Source organism: Aythya ferina, assembly GCF_964211825.1.
Source record: "Aythya ferina genome assembly, chromosome: 1".
NCBI classification, from domain to species: domain Eukaryota; kingdom Metazoa; phylum Chordata; class Aves; order Anseriformes; family Anatidae; genus Aythya; species Aythya ferina.
In genome coordinates, this window is record NC_140296.1 from 61,619,825 (window position 1) to 61,633,513 (window position 13,689).

The 13,689-nt window shown below is 43.6% G+C and overlaps 1 protein-coding gene across 7 annotated transcripts in view; it reads left to right on the forward strand.

Moving 5' to 3' along the window:
• Positions 1 to 13,689, forward strand: part of CARS2 (cysteinyl-tRNA synthetase 2, mitochondrial) — a 34,650-nt gene continuing 20,961 nt past the window's right edge. Inside the window, exons 1-7 of one of the 7 annotated variants that reach the window (XM_084515227.1) lie at positions 168 to 250; positions 344 to 394; positions 4,016 to 4,133; positions 6,382 to 6,453; positions 7,125 to 7,230; positions 7,921 to 8,004; positions 10,383 to 10,512. In XM_084515227.1, coding sequence (XP_084371353.1) covers positions 4,080 to 4,133; positions 6,382 to 6,453; positions 7,125 to 7,230; positions 7,921 to 8,004; positions 10,383 to 10,512 — 446 coding nt within the window. In that variant the 5' untranslated portion in view covers positions 168 to 250; positions 344 to 394; positions 4,016 to 4,079. Of the gene's footprint in view, positions 395 to 4,015; positions 4,134 to 5,437; positions 6,072 to 6,381; positions 6,454 to 7,124; positions 7,231 to 7,920; positions 8,005 to 10,382; positions 10,513 to 13,689 lie in introns of those variants that run through there. The other 6 variants (XM_084515226.1, XR_014691730.1, XM_084515225.1 and 3 more) reach the window with 6 other exon arrangements.

Consider the following 13,689-nt stretch of genomic DNA (forward strand, 5'->3'; position numbering starts at 1 on the left):
GGGGGGGGGGGGTGCCGGGTGCCGCGGCCATGCTGCGCGGAATGGCGGCGGCCGCCCGGCGGGGCTGGCGCGGGGCCGCGCCGGCGACATGGCGGCGGTGCTGCCGCCGCTGCTGCTGCGGGCAGGCGGGGCGGAGGAGGCAGCAGCGCTGGGTGCCCCCGGCGGGCAGCCCCAGCGGGGTGGTGGCGTACAACAGCCGCAGCCGCAGCAAGGAGCCGCTGGTGCTGGCCCGGGAGCGAGTGGCCACCTGGTAGCGGCGGGGGCGGGGAGCCCCGGGGCTCGGCCGCCGGTCCCTGCCCGCAGGGGGCTGACGGGCGCCGTTTGCCTCCCTGTGTCTCCGCAGGTACAGCTGCGGGCCCACCGTGTACGACCGGGCGCACCTCGGGCACGCCTGGTGAGTGAGCGGAGAGGGGAGGGACGGGGGTTTTGCTGCGGCTGCTCGCGAAATCCGGGCTGCCTCTGAGCCCCCGGCTCCTAACCCCGCAGGCAGAGGGTGCCCGGGGGTCGTGGGGAGGGAGGGGAGTGAGCTCTGCTGGCTGCTGGCACACCAGCAGGGCATATGTGTATATATATATATTCCATATCCGTGGGTAATTTCTATACCCATTACCCCTGTAGGTTCACCAGGACAGTCAGCAGGGCCAACAGCATGCGTGCTGCATTTCCAGGAGGCTGGGTGCAGCTCTGCTGTGCATGGTGCTGCAGGTGCAGGCTCTTCAAAAACTTTCCTCTCTGGTGATATTCCACATAGCTTTGGCAGAGTGAACTATTCTAAGATACAATAACACTATATTATTACATGTAATAATATTCCTGTTATCACAGATATTCTTTTCTTGATCTTATTCACGTCTTTCCTTCAGCATCTTTCCTCAGTGTGTGTGTGCGTGATGCTCTTTTAACATAAAGTTTCAGTAATCAAACTGTACCAAGGAAGGAGAGGTGCGGGCATTGCCTTGCACAGCTGGCCTGTGGAGTAGAACTTATACCGCTTCTATAAATGCTGCCCATGTTTCTCTGCTAGAACAGATACAAAGTGGTATGTATAGTGGGTCCGGAATACAGCATTTATAAAGCCAGAGGGCTTCACCTTCAACTTGGATCATTATGTGTCTTTTGAGTGTCTCAGTCAGTGGTTCTCCACGTTCTCCTGATTAAAAGAGTAGATTAAAAGAGATCTGCTATTTTTTCCATCCGTTTTTAGCCTATGTCCAAACTAACAATTTCAAGCTTCCCTGGTCTGAAAGTTTGCCATGTTTCTGTGCCACCTATTCCTGACCTTTTCACTTATACTATAAGAAAAAACAGTTAGGGCTGCATATCACATTCCCGGTGGTGTGTCACGCAGATAAGGAGCTATGTTATCATCCTTCTGCCGCCTCTTTAATGCCTTCACGTGTTTTCTGTAGTACAGCAGGATGCCTGTGCTAAAGATCTTCCTCTCTCTTTTCTGAACAGGTGAACCCTTCAGGGGGCAAGGAATTAACTGTTCCCTCCCAGTGTCTGTGGTCTTGCAGATCTCAGTAGTGACATCTCAGCTGCCCTGTTCAGAATGTTTTAATTTTTATTTTTTACCAGTATCTAGGCCTACTTGCAGAGCTACAAGAACATTGCTTTTGTTGGCACATCTGAAATGAATGGGAGGCTACAGATCAGGAAATGCTCTGGAAAATAGCACAAAGTCACATGGAATGATGCATGTTGCTACAGGGTCACTCCTATAAAATACCCTCATGGTGTTGCACTGTTGCAGCATCTGATCTTATCACTGGAATTCCTTTTTTCCATCCTTTTTCCATTTCATTTGCAGTGAGCGTAACAAGAACAGCAGATCATGAATAATGGAAATGAGCTTGAGATCCTCAAGAGGAATTTGGAAAGAATTGCATTACTATTTTTCTTTTCCCCACTAAGACTTCCTACTTCTCTAGATAATCCAACTTTCTCTAGCATGTTGTGCTTCCAGACTTCAAAACAGGCACCCTGTGTGTTTTTAGACAGCATCCATAATTTATTCTATATATTAAAAAAAAAAAAAAAAAAAAAAAAAGATGCAGAAAATGCCACCTTTTCCCTTAGTGCTGAGACTGGCTTGGATTGTACTGATGTGGGCTACAGCCTGGTTAGGGCCATGGTAAGAATAAGCCCAAATAGGAGGGAGTTCCTTCATGCCATTTTGCCAGGGAACAACACAGAATTTGTATATCATTTGGGAACTAAAGCTGCAGAACTGTTAAATACAGTTTTAAGCTTTTGGTGCTGGCATTGTCCCTTTGAAAGAGGTCCAAAGAAGAATTTAATCTACTGGAATTGTGTCACAACATGAGATGCACATTGCTCCCAGTGAGCAGCTGTTCATTAATATCTCTTTTCTTGGCAGCATGTGCTACCTTCCAAAAGGCCTTTTTAATACGGACACAGTGCAAACAACAAAAGTAAAGTATTTTCCTTCATCAAGATACTAAAATCATCTCAGAATCACAAAATGGTTTGGTTCGGAAGGGACCTTAAAGATCACCTATATCCAAGCCCCTGCCATGGGCAGGGACACCTCCCACCAGCCCAGGTTGCCCAAAGCCCCATCCAGCCTGGCCTTGAGCACCTCCAGGGATGGGGCAGCCACAGCTTCTCTGGGCATCTTGCTCCAGTGCCTCATAGGAAATAACTTCTTATATCTAATTTAAGTCTGCCCTTTTTTTTGTTTATGTCATTCCCCCTTGTCCTATCACTCCACCCCCTGACAAGGAGTCCCTACCTCCCCAGCTTTCCTGTAGCCCCTTTAGGTACTGGAAGGCTGCTGTAAGGTCTCCCCAGAGCCTTCTCTTCTCCAGGCTGAACAACCCCAACTCCCTCAGCCTGTTTTTACAGGAGGTGCTCCAGCCCCTGATCATCTTTGTGGCCCTCTGGACTCGTGCTAACACTTGCATGTCCTCCTTGTGCTGGTGGCCCCAGAGCTGAATGCAGGGCTCCAAGCCCATGTCCTTGTTACGCAGAATCTGAATCTTAAGGTTGCCTGGTCCCCACAGCTGAGGGGAAGGATGCAAACCCCTTGGCAGTGTTTGCTTACACTCATTTTCTTTGACAGACACGGTGGGTGCAGCCCATCCAGTGGTGTGGGTGCCATGGAAAGCTGCAGCTCCTGGGGCTTTTCTTCGCTCTGTTGTGCAGACGCAGTGCGCTCGGGTTTCTTCACAGCCAGTGGAGGCTGAGGTTTCTCCTCATCTTGCAGGGCAGAGTGCGAGCTTGAAGTCACCTTTTGTTATTTCACACAGTAATTGGGCTTTACCGAGTCAAAGCATGTTCTGAGAAGGAAGAGCGGGGGGCCTGTGAGGGGCAGCAGGCTGCCGCAGGCCTGCACCGCGTGCAGGTGGATCCGTCTGGCCGCGCCGAATGTTCAGCTTTGTCACGTACAGCCTGGATGATATTGAAGATTTATTCTCAGCTGTAAATAAAATAAAGTAACCCCCCCAGAGCAGCTCTTCTTTGCTGTCAGAAAAGATCTGTGGTGTGTTAATGAAATAGCTTGCTTGTAGCTCTACCTGTTACTCGACCCCAAGCAAAGTTAACACGAGCTCTATCTCTCTGTGTGGTGGACTTTGAAAGCCTGCTGGCATACACAGACTGAGGGCCTTTCATTTTAAAAATAACTGATCCGTGTCTCTCTTCTGTACTGTTTGCTTGGGAAAAGTCTTCTGGGTGAGAGGCAGCTTGAAACACAGCTCAGTGTTACCATAAAGAGATGCAAGAAAAGAAAGCGGAGAAAATTTGCTGTAATGTGTCACTAATGCCAGAAGAGGGTAGAGCAGTTCAACTGAAATTTGCTTGACTTTTGTGCAGATTGGAACTAATTTTGTAAAAGCATTTTATGCACTCAAGACCACCTTTTTTTTTTTTTTTTCCCCCAAGTATTAGGGTATTGAGAATATCTCTGTGGCTGCCAGTGCTCTTTGACATTTTTATCAAAATTTATTCCTGTTGCTGCATGTTTAAAAACTCTTTTTTTTCTCTCTTCCAGCTCCTATGTTAGGTTTGATATAATCCGAAGGATACTGACTCATTTTTTTGAAACTGAAGTTATCATGGTGATGGGGATTACAGACATAGATGACAAGATCATAAAAAGAGCCAATGAGGTAGGTATTTGCTACAGTCTTTGATCCAAACTTTTGGTATTTCCTAGATATAGTTATGTAGGGAAATAACCTAAGTTTGTTTTTGTTGTTGTTGTTTTTTAATTTATTTATTTTTCAATAGGTGATACATTTTGAGATTTTTAGCCCTCTAGCTGCTCCTGGGGCAGGTGCAGCTAAATTGAAAGGTGGCCTTATGCCTTGTCTGGAAGGCCAATGGAAAAGAAAAAGCCATGGCAACCCATCAGCAGAGTTGAAGCATATCTTTTTCCAAAAGCAAACCGAAGCCAGTAGCTTCTGGCTGTTTTCTGAAGAAATGTTTTATGTTGTTGAGCTTTAAAGACAGTAAATGATGATATACAGGGTTGAGGGCAGTTCCTGAAAGGTGCCAAGCACTCTCTAGCTGAAAAGTCAGCACCTTGAGACGTGTCCTTAGTCTTGTCTGAGTTCATGGCCTCCTTGAAAGTTGACACTTTTGGGTAAGGCTTGGTAAGACATGGGCCTGGTGGTTGGATCAGTACAAAAATACAGAAGGGAAAAAAATAAATCAACACAACCAAACTTTTCACTGAATTCTCAGGGTTGTTGGCATGATTAAATGTTTTATGGCTGTAAGTAGTTCTCAGATGGATTTTAATCAAACCTTTTTAAACAACCGTGCTTGGTGAATGTTTAATGTCATTTTTTAAAAATGTTTTTGGACCCAAAAATACCAAGAATTTATTCTGCATTTTAATAGTCCTTTTATTTGCATTTTTTTTTTAAGACCAGTTCTCTTTAACCAAAAAAAGAAGGCTGCGTTTTACATTTTTTCTTTGTCATCGGAACATCAAGGAGATTTTATTTTGTGTGGGGAAGGTGTTTTAAAAGAACGTGTGCTTATTTACTCCATTCTTTGGTTCTAAGAAGATCTATTTTATGTAGCATTTTTGTGTATTTTTGAATGCCCTGCTCCGCACGCTTTGGTTGTACAATCAAAGTCTCTGCTTCTAAGATCTCTTTTTTGCTTTTGGCTTCTGTTGTTGCCAACATTTGTAGCTGAAGTATTAGTGTTAGGATCAACGTGCCTGACGTTGTTTTTCATCCTCTGGTGGGACTCATATAGAGGGATTCTGAAAGTTGGGCATCTGGTCTGTGAGAAGCATGCTACATTCCCTGAGTGGTCCTTTGAAAAAGAGATGAGTCTGTCTGTGCTTGGAAATTTTCCCATCTTCCTTTAGGTGCTTTTGTCTTTCTGTTGATCAAAGAAGCAGCTGAGCTGCGTGTTGAGGTGAATCCCATTGCTGGAAGAGCTCTCCCTCTGGTCTGCAGGCAGAAGCATGCCTTTGCGCTGAGCATCTTCCTCCTTCTGTTGCCAGATGAGCATCTGGTCTTCACCAGAACTCCTGCCTAGTCCACTAACTTGTCTGAATAGAGGTACCCACCCCTTGAAGGTACTCCAGTAATGAACTTGAAGCAATGGAACAGGATTGATTTTGTTAACGATTCAGTGATCTGCAAGCTGGAGAGGGTGGCAGTCTGCTGGCTCTTCCCCAGTAGGTTTTCCTCAGAGAAGATGTAAAACTTGAATTTGAGAAACACTGATATCATGCTTTTGCCTGCCAGGGCAGGTTTTGCCTTCTTAACATGATTAAATTGCCTCTTTCCTTTTGGAGTGCACTTCTGCGAGGATCCCAGTTCCTGTCAGTCAGCTTGTGAATGAGAAATGTGGAGAAGATGTTTGAGAACTCCTGCACTTGGCAAAACACGGAACTGACTTTCAGTTAATTTTCCCTGACTGTTACTCATATTTCAGTACAATCAGCTGAAATATCTCATTTTTCTTAATCACTGCAAATTAATATCCTGTCTCATCCTGCATGTCTCTGACAAGGAGGTGGTATCGGCGTCCCCTGCCAATAAGTTGAATGAATTTTACATCTGTGCACTGTAGTGTATCTTGTAGGTACAAATGGAAGACGACCCTCTCAAGAGGAAAATAATGGGGGAGGGAAGGAGTTCATTATTTTAATCTTCTGTTGCTTTCTCTTAAAAGTTATCTATTAATATTTTGGTAGTTCAGGAGCCTAAATGAAATACTACTTTTAAGTTATAAATAACTTGCATCCCCTTCCCGTGAATGCTAGATTAATAAGCCTTTCTGACTCTGTACCTTGGGGGTTCTGTAAGTCTTCCAATTAGCTACTAACTGCCTGATAAAAGATTGCAGTATTTTATGTTATCGCTTTGATTTACTGATCTTTTTTTTCAGATGAATATATCGCCAGTAGCTCTTGCTCGCATTTATGAAGAAGACTTTAAGCAAGATATGGCTGCCTTGAAGGTATAGATAATTGAGCTTCTAAATTTTAGAGTATTTTAATGCAATTTTTCTAGTAAGGAATCCTTTTTTGACAGTTTGATGTGGGGGGTTGGGGAAGGACACAACAAAACACAATTGATTGCTTGTCTGATGAAGTGTTGTTCAGAAACTGAGTAGTGATTTACTTTCTCATTCTTCTGGGGAGAAACAGGCTTTATGTTGCACACCATCTGAAGGAGGGGGAGAGGAAGCATGGCTATTCTGGAAGAGGAATGAAGAAGTTAAATTTATTTAAGAACACAGACTTCCTGCCCCATGCAGTAAAGCCTTGGTTCACAGATAATACTTAGTTACTGTCATGCAGAAATATCCTGATCTAAAGCATATAAAACATCAAATATTCTGTCACTGAGTTCAGGTGACTTTGCTTCTTTTCCAGAGTACTGTCAGAAGCAGGCAGTAAGCCACTGGGGAAAACTAGTAGATTTCTTTTTCTGTCCCTCATTTTTATTTTTTTAATATTATCTGCATCTTAAATAGTGCTTGCAATCTTTCTATGATATTTGCAACATTGTTTTTTGTAAGATAAAATTAAGAAGAGTGGTCATTAAAATTTGTTTCTGACGTTGGAGTGGCTTGTCAGTAGTGTATTTCACACAGTCTAATGAACTGTCACCATTTCTTTGTTTAAGGTCCTTCCTCCTACAGTGTATATGAGAGTTACCGAAAACATTCCTCAGATAATTTCCTTTATAAAAACGATAATTGCTAATGGACAGGCTTATGCAACCTCGCGAGGTAAGATTTGCAGTAAGGCACCTCCTCTTAGTGATCCTGCTTAGGGATCAGGTGAGATATGCTGTACCGGGTTTTGTTGATTACTACTGCTTGAGCAACTCGTTTGTGATGATACGAGTGTGCCAAACAACTCTTATCCTATTTTTAAGTTAAAAGTAGTTCATTATTTAACATAATTGTTTGCTGTAATGAGCTGCTGTCTCAGCTCCTGTGGGGAAGTCCTGGCCTGGGTTCTGCAAGGGAGCTGGGGGAAGCTTATAGCTGTAGCAGGAGCTGGATATCTGCCATGTACTGTAGAAGACATGCCTGCAAAACACAATGTGTGGAAAATTTTTTAGTAGCACTAGTGGCTGTAGAAGGATGCGAGTGTGTTTTAACTGGAACATTAGTAGGTAATAATTCAGTCATGGGAGGGGATTGCTAGTTAGCAGGGTCAAAACCCAGGCAGATGTCCAGAAAACAGTGTTGTCTTAGGTGCAAATCAAGAAAATGCCATGGGGTTACTGTAAAGCTTAGTAACATGGGCTGCTACTTCTGCAGCATTTCTGGTTTTCTAAATCAGAATTTCAAATGGAAGTTCAAAGGTACTTTGTTTTGTTTTGCTTTCAGGGAAATACTATCTCTCCATCATATCAGCAGAGTGAATGTGCCCCATCCTTGCTCTAAAACTAAATATTTCTTTTCTATTAGGCAATGTTTATTTCGATGTTAAATCCTGGGGAGAAAGATATGGAGTGCTAACTGCTATTAGTCCTGACACACAAGATGAAGCAGGTAAGCTCATGGCAGCAACTTGTTTGTGTTAATGCTTCGTCTGAACTCATGATGTATCTACGCATAAACCTTCATTCAACCGTTTAAAACAGTTTTGTAACTTGTTGTACATAGCCAGCGTTTTTAGTTAATTAAGACATTGTGTTTTAGTGATTGCTTATTGAGGCAGTGCAAGCAGAAACTGTCTTTTTTTCATGCTTGGTTTTCTCTATACCTTTGTTCTGGTACTTTAGAACAATCATGATTCTTAATCAATTTTATTTAAATCCTTGGGAGTGTTGTATATAAGCTGAGTGATGAGGTGGTGCTGTCAGCCCTTGCACTAGCCAGCAGTGAGGTGGGTGAGGGGAAATGCTGGGAAACGTCACCTGCCACGTTATTGTTGGGCAGTTGCACCCTTCTGGTGCGTGCTAACCAGATGCATTTACTTCTTTCATTATTTACCACTGGACTACTGCTAAGCAGAGTGGTTGTGTGAGCCCTTTTGATGGGCTGTGGTAACGTGCACTTGGCTGTGTTCTTCTGTTTTTGCTGCTGTTTTGCTGAGCAGGGCTGCTGATCCTCGCTGTAGTTTCCGTAAGTTGGCTCTGATCAGGTCTCTGCATAGGAGAGTTCGATGCAGGTCTCCCGTGTGCTTTTCATGCTGAAGTTCACTACCTCTTCATTGAAAAAAATTGTGTTTGCAATTACTGGAAATGTCTAGGAGGTGATACTCAGGTGAATTGCAGCCAGAAGCTTCTCACAGCTCCGCTCTGGAGTTGTTTCATTACAGCCCACAAAGGGAACGTTCTGTAGGGGCAGTAACTGACAGGCTGCAACCATCCTCCTGATCAATCCTAGGCACATAGTAGCATAGGGGTCCCCAGCTGAATATAGGCGAGGATGTCCTGCATTGTATTGTGCTGTGTTACCTTTCTTGAGTTTGCACAGGAGGCATTTTGAGGAGCTGTGCCCTCCTGTTTGCTGCTGGAGAACTGCACTCAGAACTGGCGTCCTGTGGTGTGTGCTCTGCTTTACCAGGTCCCCAGTTTCTTGGGGCCTTGGGGTGTTTTTAGTGACAATTGGAAGCAGACAGGTGCCAAAACAGGGCTTTGCCTGCTGTCTCCTCTCTTCTGAAATTAAAAACCAGTGAATTGTAGGTCACTCTCATTCTCTGCGAATCCAGAACATTTCCAGTCCTAAATGTCCCAGACAGCACACTCATCGCCAAAGCAAACTGTGGTGGCTGTAGGGCACAGTGTCATAACCAGCATCTCCTGAACAGATCCCTCTTGCTGCTCTCTGACACGAATAAGCACTTGGTTGTAGAGCTCTGTTAACTCTGTGGGCTGCCCTGGGGTTAACAGAGGCCCTGGGGAGCCTGCTGTAGGTGAGCCAGCTCTGGTTAGGGTTTGGAAAAGATGTTTCCAGAGGCGTCTCATGGCTGCAATCATTCATATTTTACCTTGCTTCCCCTCAATTCAAATTCACTTACTACTGAACTTACTCTGATCTCTAAAGATTCAGTGACCGTTCCTTAGTTTATAACTGAGAAGATGAAGAGTGCTGTTTTCGAAGTAATATACTCCAAAAAGGCAAGAGAGGGATGGAATCAACAGATGCAGGTCAAACAGAGCTTGGCAAGACAGTGAAAGCTGAGATGAAGATTCGGTTGGTAGAGCTCAGGTTATATTTCTGTCCCTTTATTTCTTATCAATTTTGAATGATGAAGCAGGTGTAATGGATTTCGGTAATGTGCTCCGCTTAATATTGCATGACGCTCTGAATAAAAACAGCCTCTATATAATATCAATAAAGGACAAGTGGAGTGGATCAAGAAAAATGACCACCTGATAGAGCCCTGAAAATAGCTGTGAATCATCATTAAAATGTGTTGGTAGTGGAATGCTGCAGGGGTAGGTTTAGACCCAGTCATACATGGTGTTTTTGTTAATGGTCTGGAATAAGTAGAGGAAAGAAGTAAATCTAACGTCACTGCTGATAAAAACAGATGAGCAATGTTAAATAATTAAGGATTTTTTTCTTCTGCTGCTGCAGTCCAACCTGTATATCCTAGGAAACTAGATGATAAGTAACTAAGCGAATGAGATAAAACCAGAGAAAGCCAAAAGAACAGAAAAGATGAGATGTATTAAAGAATCTTGAATCCATCTTTTTAGCCTGCAGAAGTCAAATTCCACATACTATTTTTTTCAAAAGCTTGATCAAGGAACTGGAAGCCCAAGGTAAGCAGGAAAGGAGGAAGGACACAGAAAAAGGAGTTGGGCAGAAAATAAAAACTGAATGGTTCACTAAGCGCACATTTCTGCTTTCTTTCATTTGTTCATTATTTATTTTTCTGAGACATGTCCCATTAACAAATTCCTTTTCCATGGTAGTTGATACTGATAAACGCTACAGTAAAGATTTTGCGCTGTGGAAAGCTGCCAAACCTCAAGAGTTATTCTGGACTTCTCCCTGGGGAAAAGGAAGGCCTGGATGGCACATCGAGTGCTCCACGATATCAAGGTCAGATTTCTGGTATTTTAAATCCATCGCTGGTTTTTGTCATCAGTCGCACTACAGTAGTAGAAGCAGTACTGCTCTTTTTTTTTTTTTATGATCAGTAGAAAGCACCAGTTCTAATCTGAATACTTTCCATAGCTGCCTTGTTATATTTTGGCACTTTCTCTCCTTAGAGAGAAAAGCGTGCATTTAAAATAAGCCATGCAAGATCACGTAGCTGATTAGGGACTCTTTTAACTTGAATTGAGTAACTGAAGTTTTTGTGAAAGTTAAGAAAGACCTCTTTCATCTTCCTCCCTTCCACGTCATGTAATCTCCAGCGGACCTAGTCAAGCCTGTAGTGCTGTATCAGGACACAGGAAGTTTTGCTGACATTATCTTAATGGCACTTGTGGATGTGTCTGCTAATCATCTATCATTATTCAGATTTCTTTAAAAGCCAGCCATACTACTAAATATTCAGATTTCTACGTGGCAGTATATTCTGTGGGCATGATGTGAATTGTATGCAGTAGCAGTTTGCTTAGAGATGTCTAGAATTTGCTCAGAATTTAGAGTTTTGTTTTATTTTTTCTACAGGACAGGAATACTTTGTCCCATGAAGTGTCAATTTATGACCTATTAATTTGTGTTTGGAAAAAAGAGGCTTTAACTCTTCCTTTGTGAAACATTGGTAGAGGTACTTAGTTTTGCATTAGTTTCATATCTTTTTTTCAAAGCTAATAAGAAATTACTGAGTTCTGACCTTGTGTAACTTGAGAGTTTTGAACCCAAGCTGAAAGTAGGTGGAACAACTGCTTCAGGTTTCTCTTTCATAGGCCGTGCTGGTGCATGTAGGGACGTTAGTCATTACTACCTGCTAGCAAAAAGCATTATAAAGGTGATTTTATGTCACTAAATAGTTTCAGTGCTGTGGAGCAGTTCTTAAAGCAACCCAAGTGCACAAAGGCATGTTGCATTTGAAGTGCAACCTATGACAGAAGTGCACTCTAGGTAAGAAAGGACAACTGGTTACAAAGTGGCCTATGTGCTAATGTGATGCTATTTAGAGGATGTATGTATTTTCTGTACACTGCACTGTGATGAGACTCCTGCCATGTAAATAGGAGTTTACCCGTGGAGAGCGGAAGTGTGGTAATCTGGGACTGTGAGAAACAGGGAGCTTATTTTTGTAAGTTACCTGAGGTGTTGTACTGTCACAGTCAGCTCTCAAGTACCCATTTTATGTAATAACTACTTGTCTGTTTTGCCAAAGATCTCAAAGCTCTTTAAGTTAGGTGAATTAATTTTGAAATATCTTTGAAGTGTGTGTGTGTGAGAGAGAGAGAGAAGGTGAAGGGCATCGGTCTCTAGTTTAGTCCTGGAGAAGGAGGGAACCATCTGGTGTGACTCAGGTCTGATCTGGAGCTTCACTTACAGTCAGAGATGGGCTGCAGCTCCTGTCCCTGAGCATTTTGTAGATCTTTTTCCCTCTCCTCAGCTCTTATTTGTGTTGTCGGAGGAAACTGCCAATGGACAGTGTTTGCCTCCAGGTGGCAAGAGGGAAGGGACAAGCTGGGGTCTCTCTCTGAAGGTCCACACTTAATCTGGTTTTGAAGCAGGCAGGAAGAAGCAGTGGGGTATGAGCTTTAGACATAGCCACAGACAGTCTGTCTTCCATTCTCTCTTTTAGTTTTCTCCTGTTTCTCTGCCCCAAACTGAGAGGGTCTATAAATGTAAAAACCTATAAAGATATATGCCTACAAATACCTGAAGGGAGGGTCCAAAAAGATGGAGCCAGGCTCCTTTCAGAGGTGCCTGGTGCCAGGACAAGAGGCAGTGGGCACAAACTAGAACACTGGAGGCTCCCTGTGAACATCAGGAAACACATTCTCACTGTGCAAGTGACGGGGCACTGGCACAGGCTGCCCAGAGAGGCTGTGGGGTCTCCTCCTTGGAGATCCTCAAAAGCCACCTGGGGATGGGCCTGGGCAGCCTGCGCTGGGTGGCCCTGCTGGAGCAGGTGGCCTCCAGGGGGCCTTTCCAGCCTCAACCACTCTGTGGCTCTGTGAACTAGAACTGCAGTGCCATCACGAGCCTGGGTGTTTTGTCCCAAGAAGGGACAAAAATTTCGACATCTAACCAGGACCAACTTGTTAGTGGGACATAAGGAGAGACTGTGTGTATCCAAAGTGCACATGTGTGTCTTGTCTTTCATTTTCTGCTTGCATAGACATTGTGTCTTCCCCAACTTGAGTGTCTGCAGTTCCTGTGCAGTTAGCATTGGTTTGTTTTGCTGTGAGCTGGTTAAGTATCCTCTATGGAAGAGGCAGGCAAAATAAAGTGACCAGCTTGCCCAGCATGACCTAGCAGGGACTTAATGAAGCAGCGGATACATTTGATGAGCCTTGACTTGTGAGGCTTAACCAGAAAGAGGTTTGTCATACTGCCACGTGAATACCTTCATTCCAACCACCAGTATTTTAGAGATGTCTGTGCCATGCAAGCCCTTGGGTAACCCACACGGAGTCGTCATTGCTGTTGGAATTAGAGAAGTGGGCTTGGGAGAATCAGAGGCAAGGGGCTCAGATAATTCCCTTGTCATTAACCCATGTGCGTGTGTAATTCAGGCTGCGACTGAATGAGAGGTTTGCATTTCCAACAGGTCACTTAGAGATAGATAATATGCATGGCAGTGTTGTTTCTCCTTTGGTTTCTGGCTTTTCAGTGAATTTGTTTCTTCAGTCTCATTCTCATACGTCCAGAATTAGGCATTTTCTTTTGACTTTATAACAGTGTAGGACTAAGCATTTTCTGTCAAAACTGTGTACAGTATTGCCTGAATTCTAACAGGAAAGGTACAAGATAAAGCATAGGAACACCAAATTTCAAGAAACGTTCATCTCTGAAGTTGTTTAGTCTGTAGATGAAGGAAGCTGTCTGATGCTGATACCGTAGCAGAACAAGGAAGGGAGATGTCCTGCTTGCCGTTCTTTGATCTAAATTAGAAAAATAATTGCTCATACAGGCAGGAAGATTAATAGCAGGCAGTTGTGGTCCTGTCCACACAGGTTCTACTGCAATTTTGGTATTAAGATCTGTGTAAAATCCTCATCTGAAACTGTAATCAGTCAATAATGTGTTTATATTTATGATGTTTCACCTTATCATTTTCTGCATTTCTTTTACAAAAACCTTTTG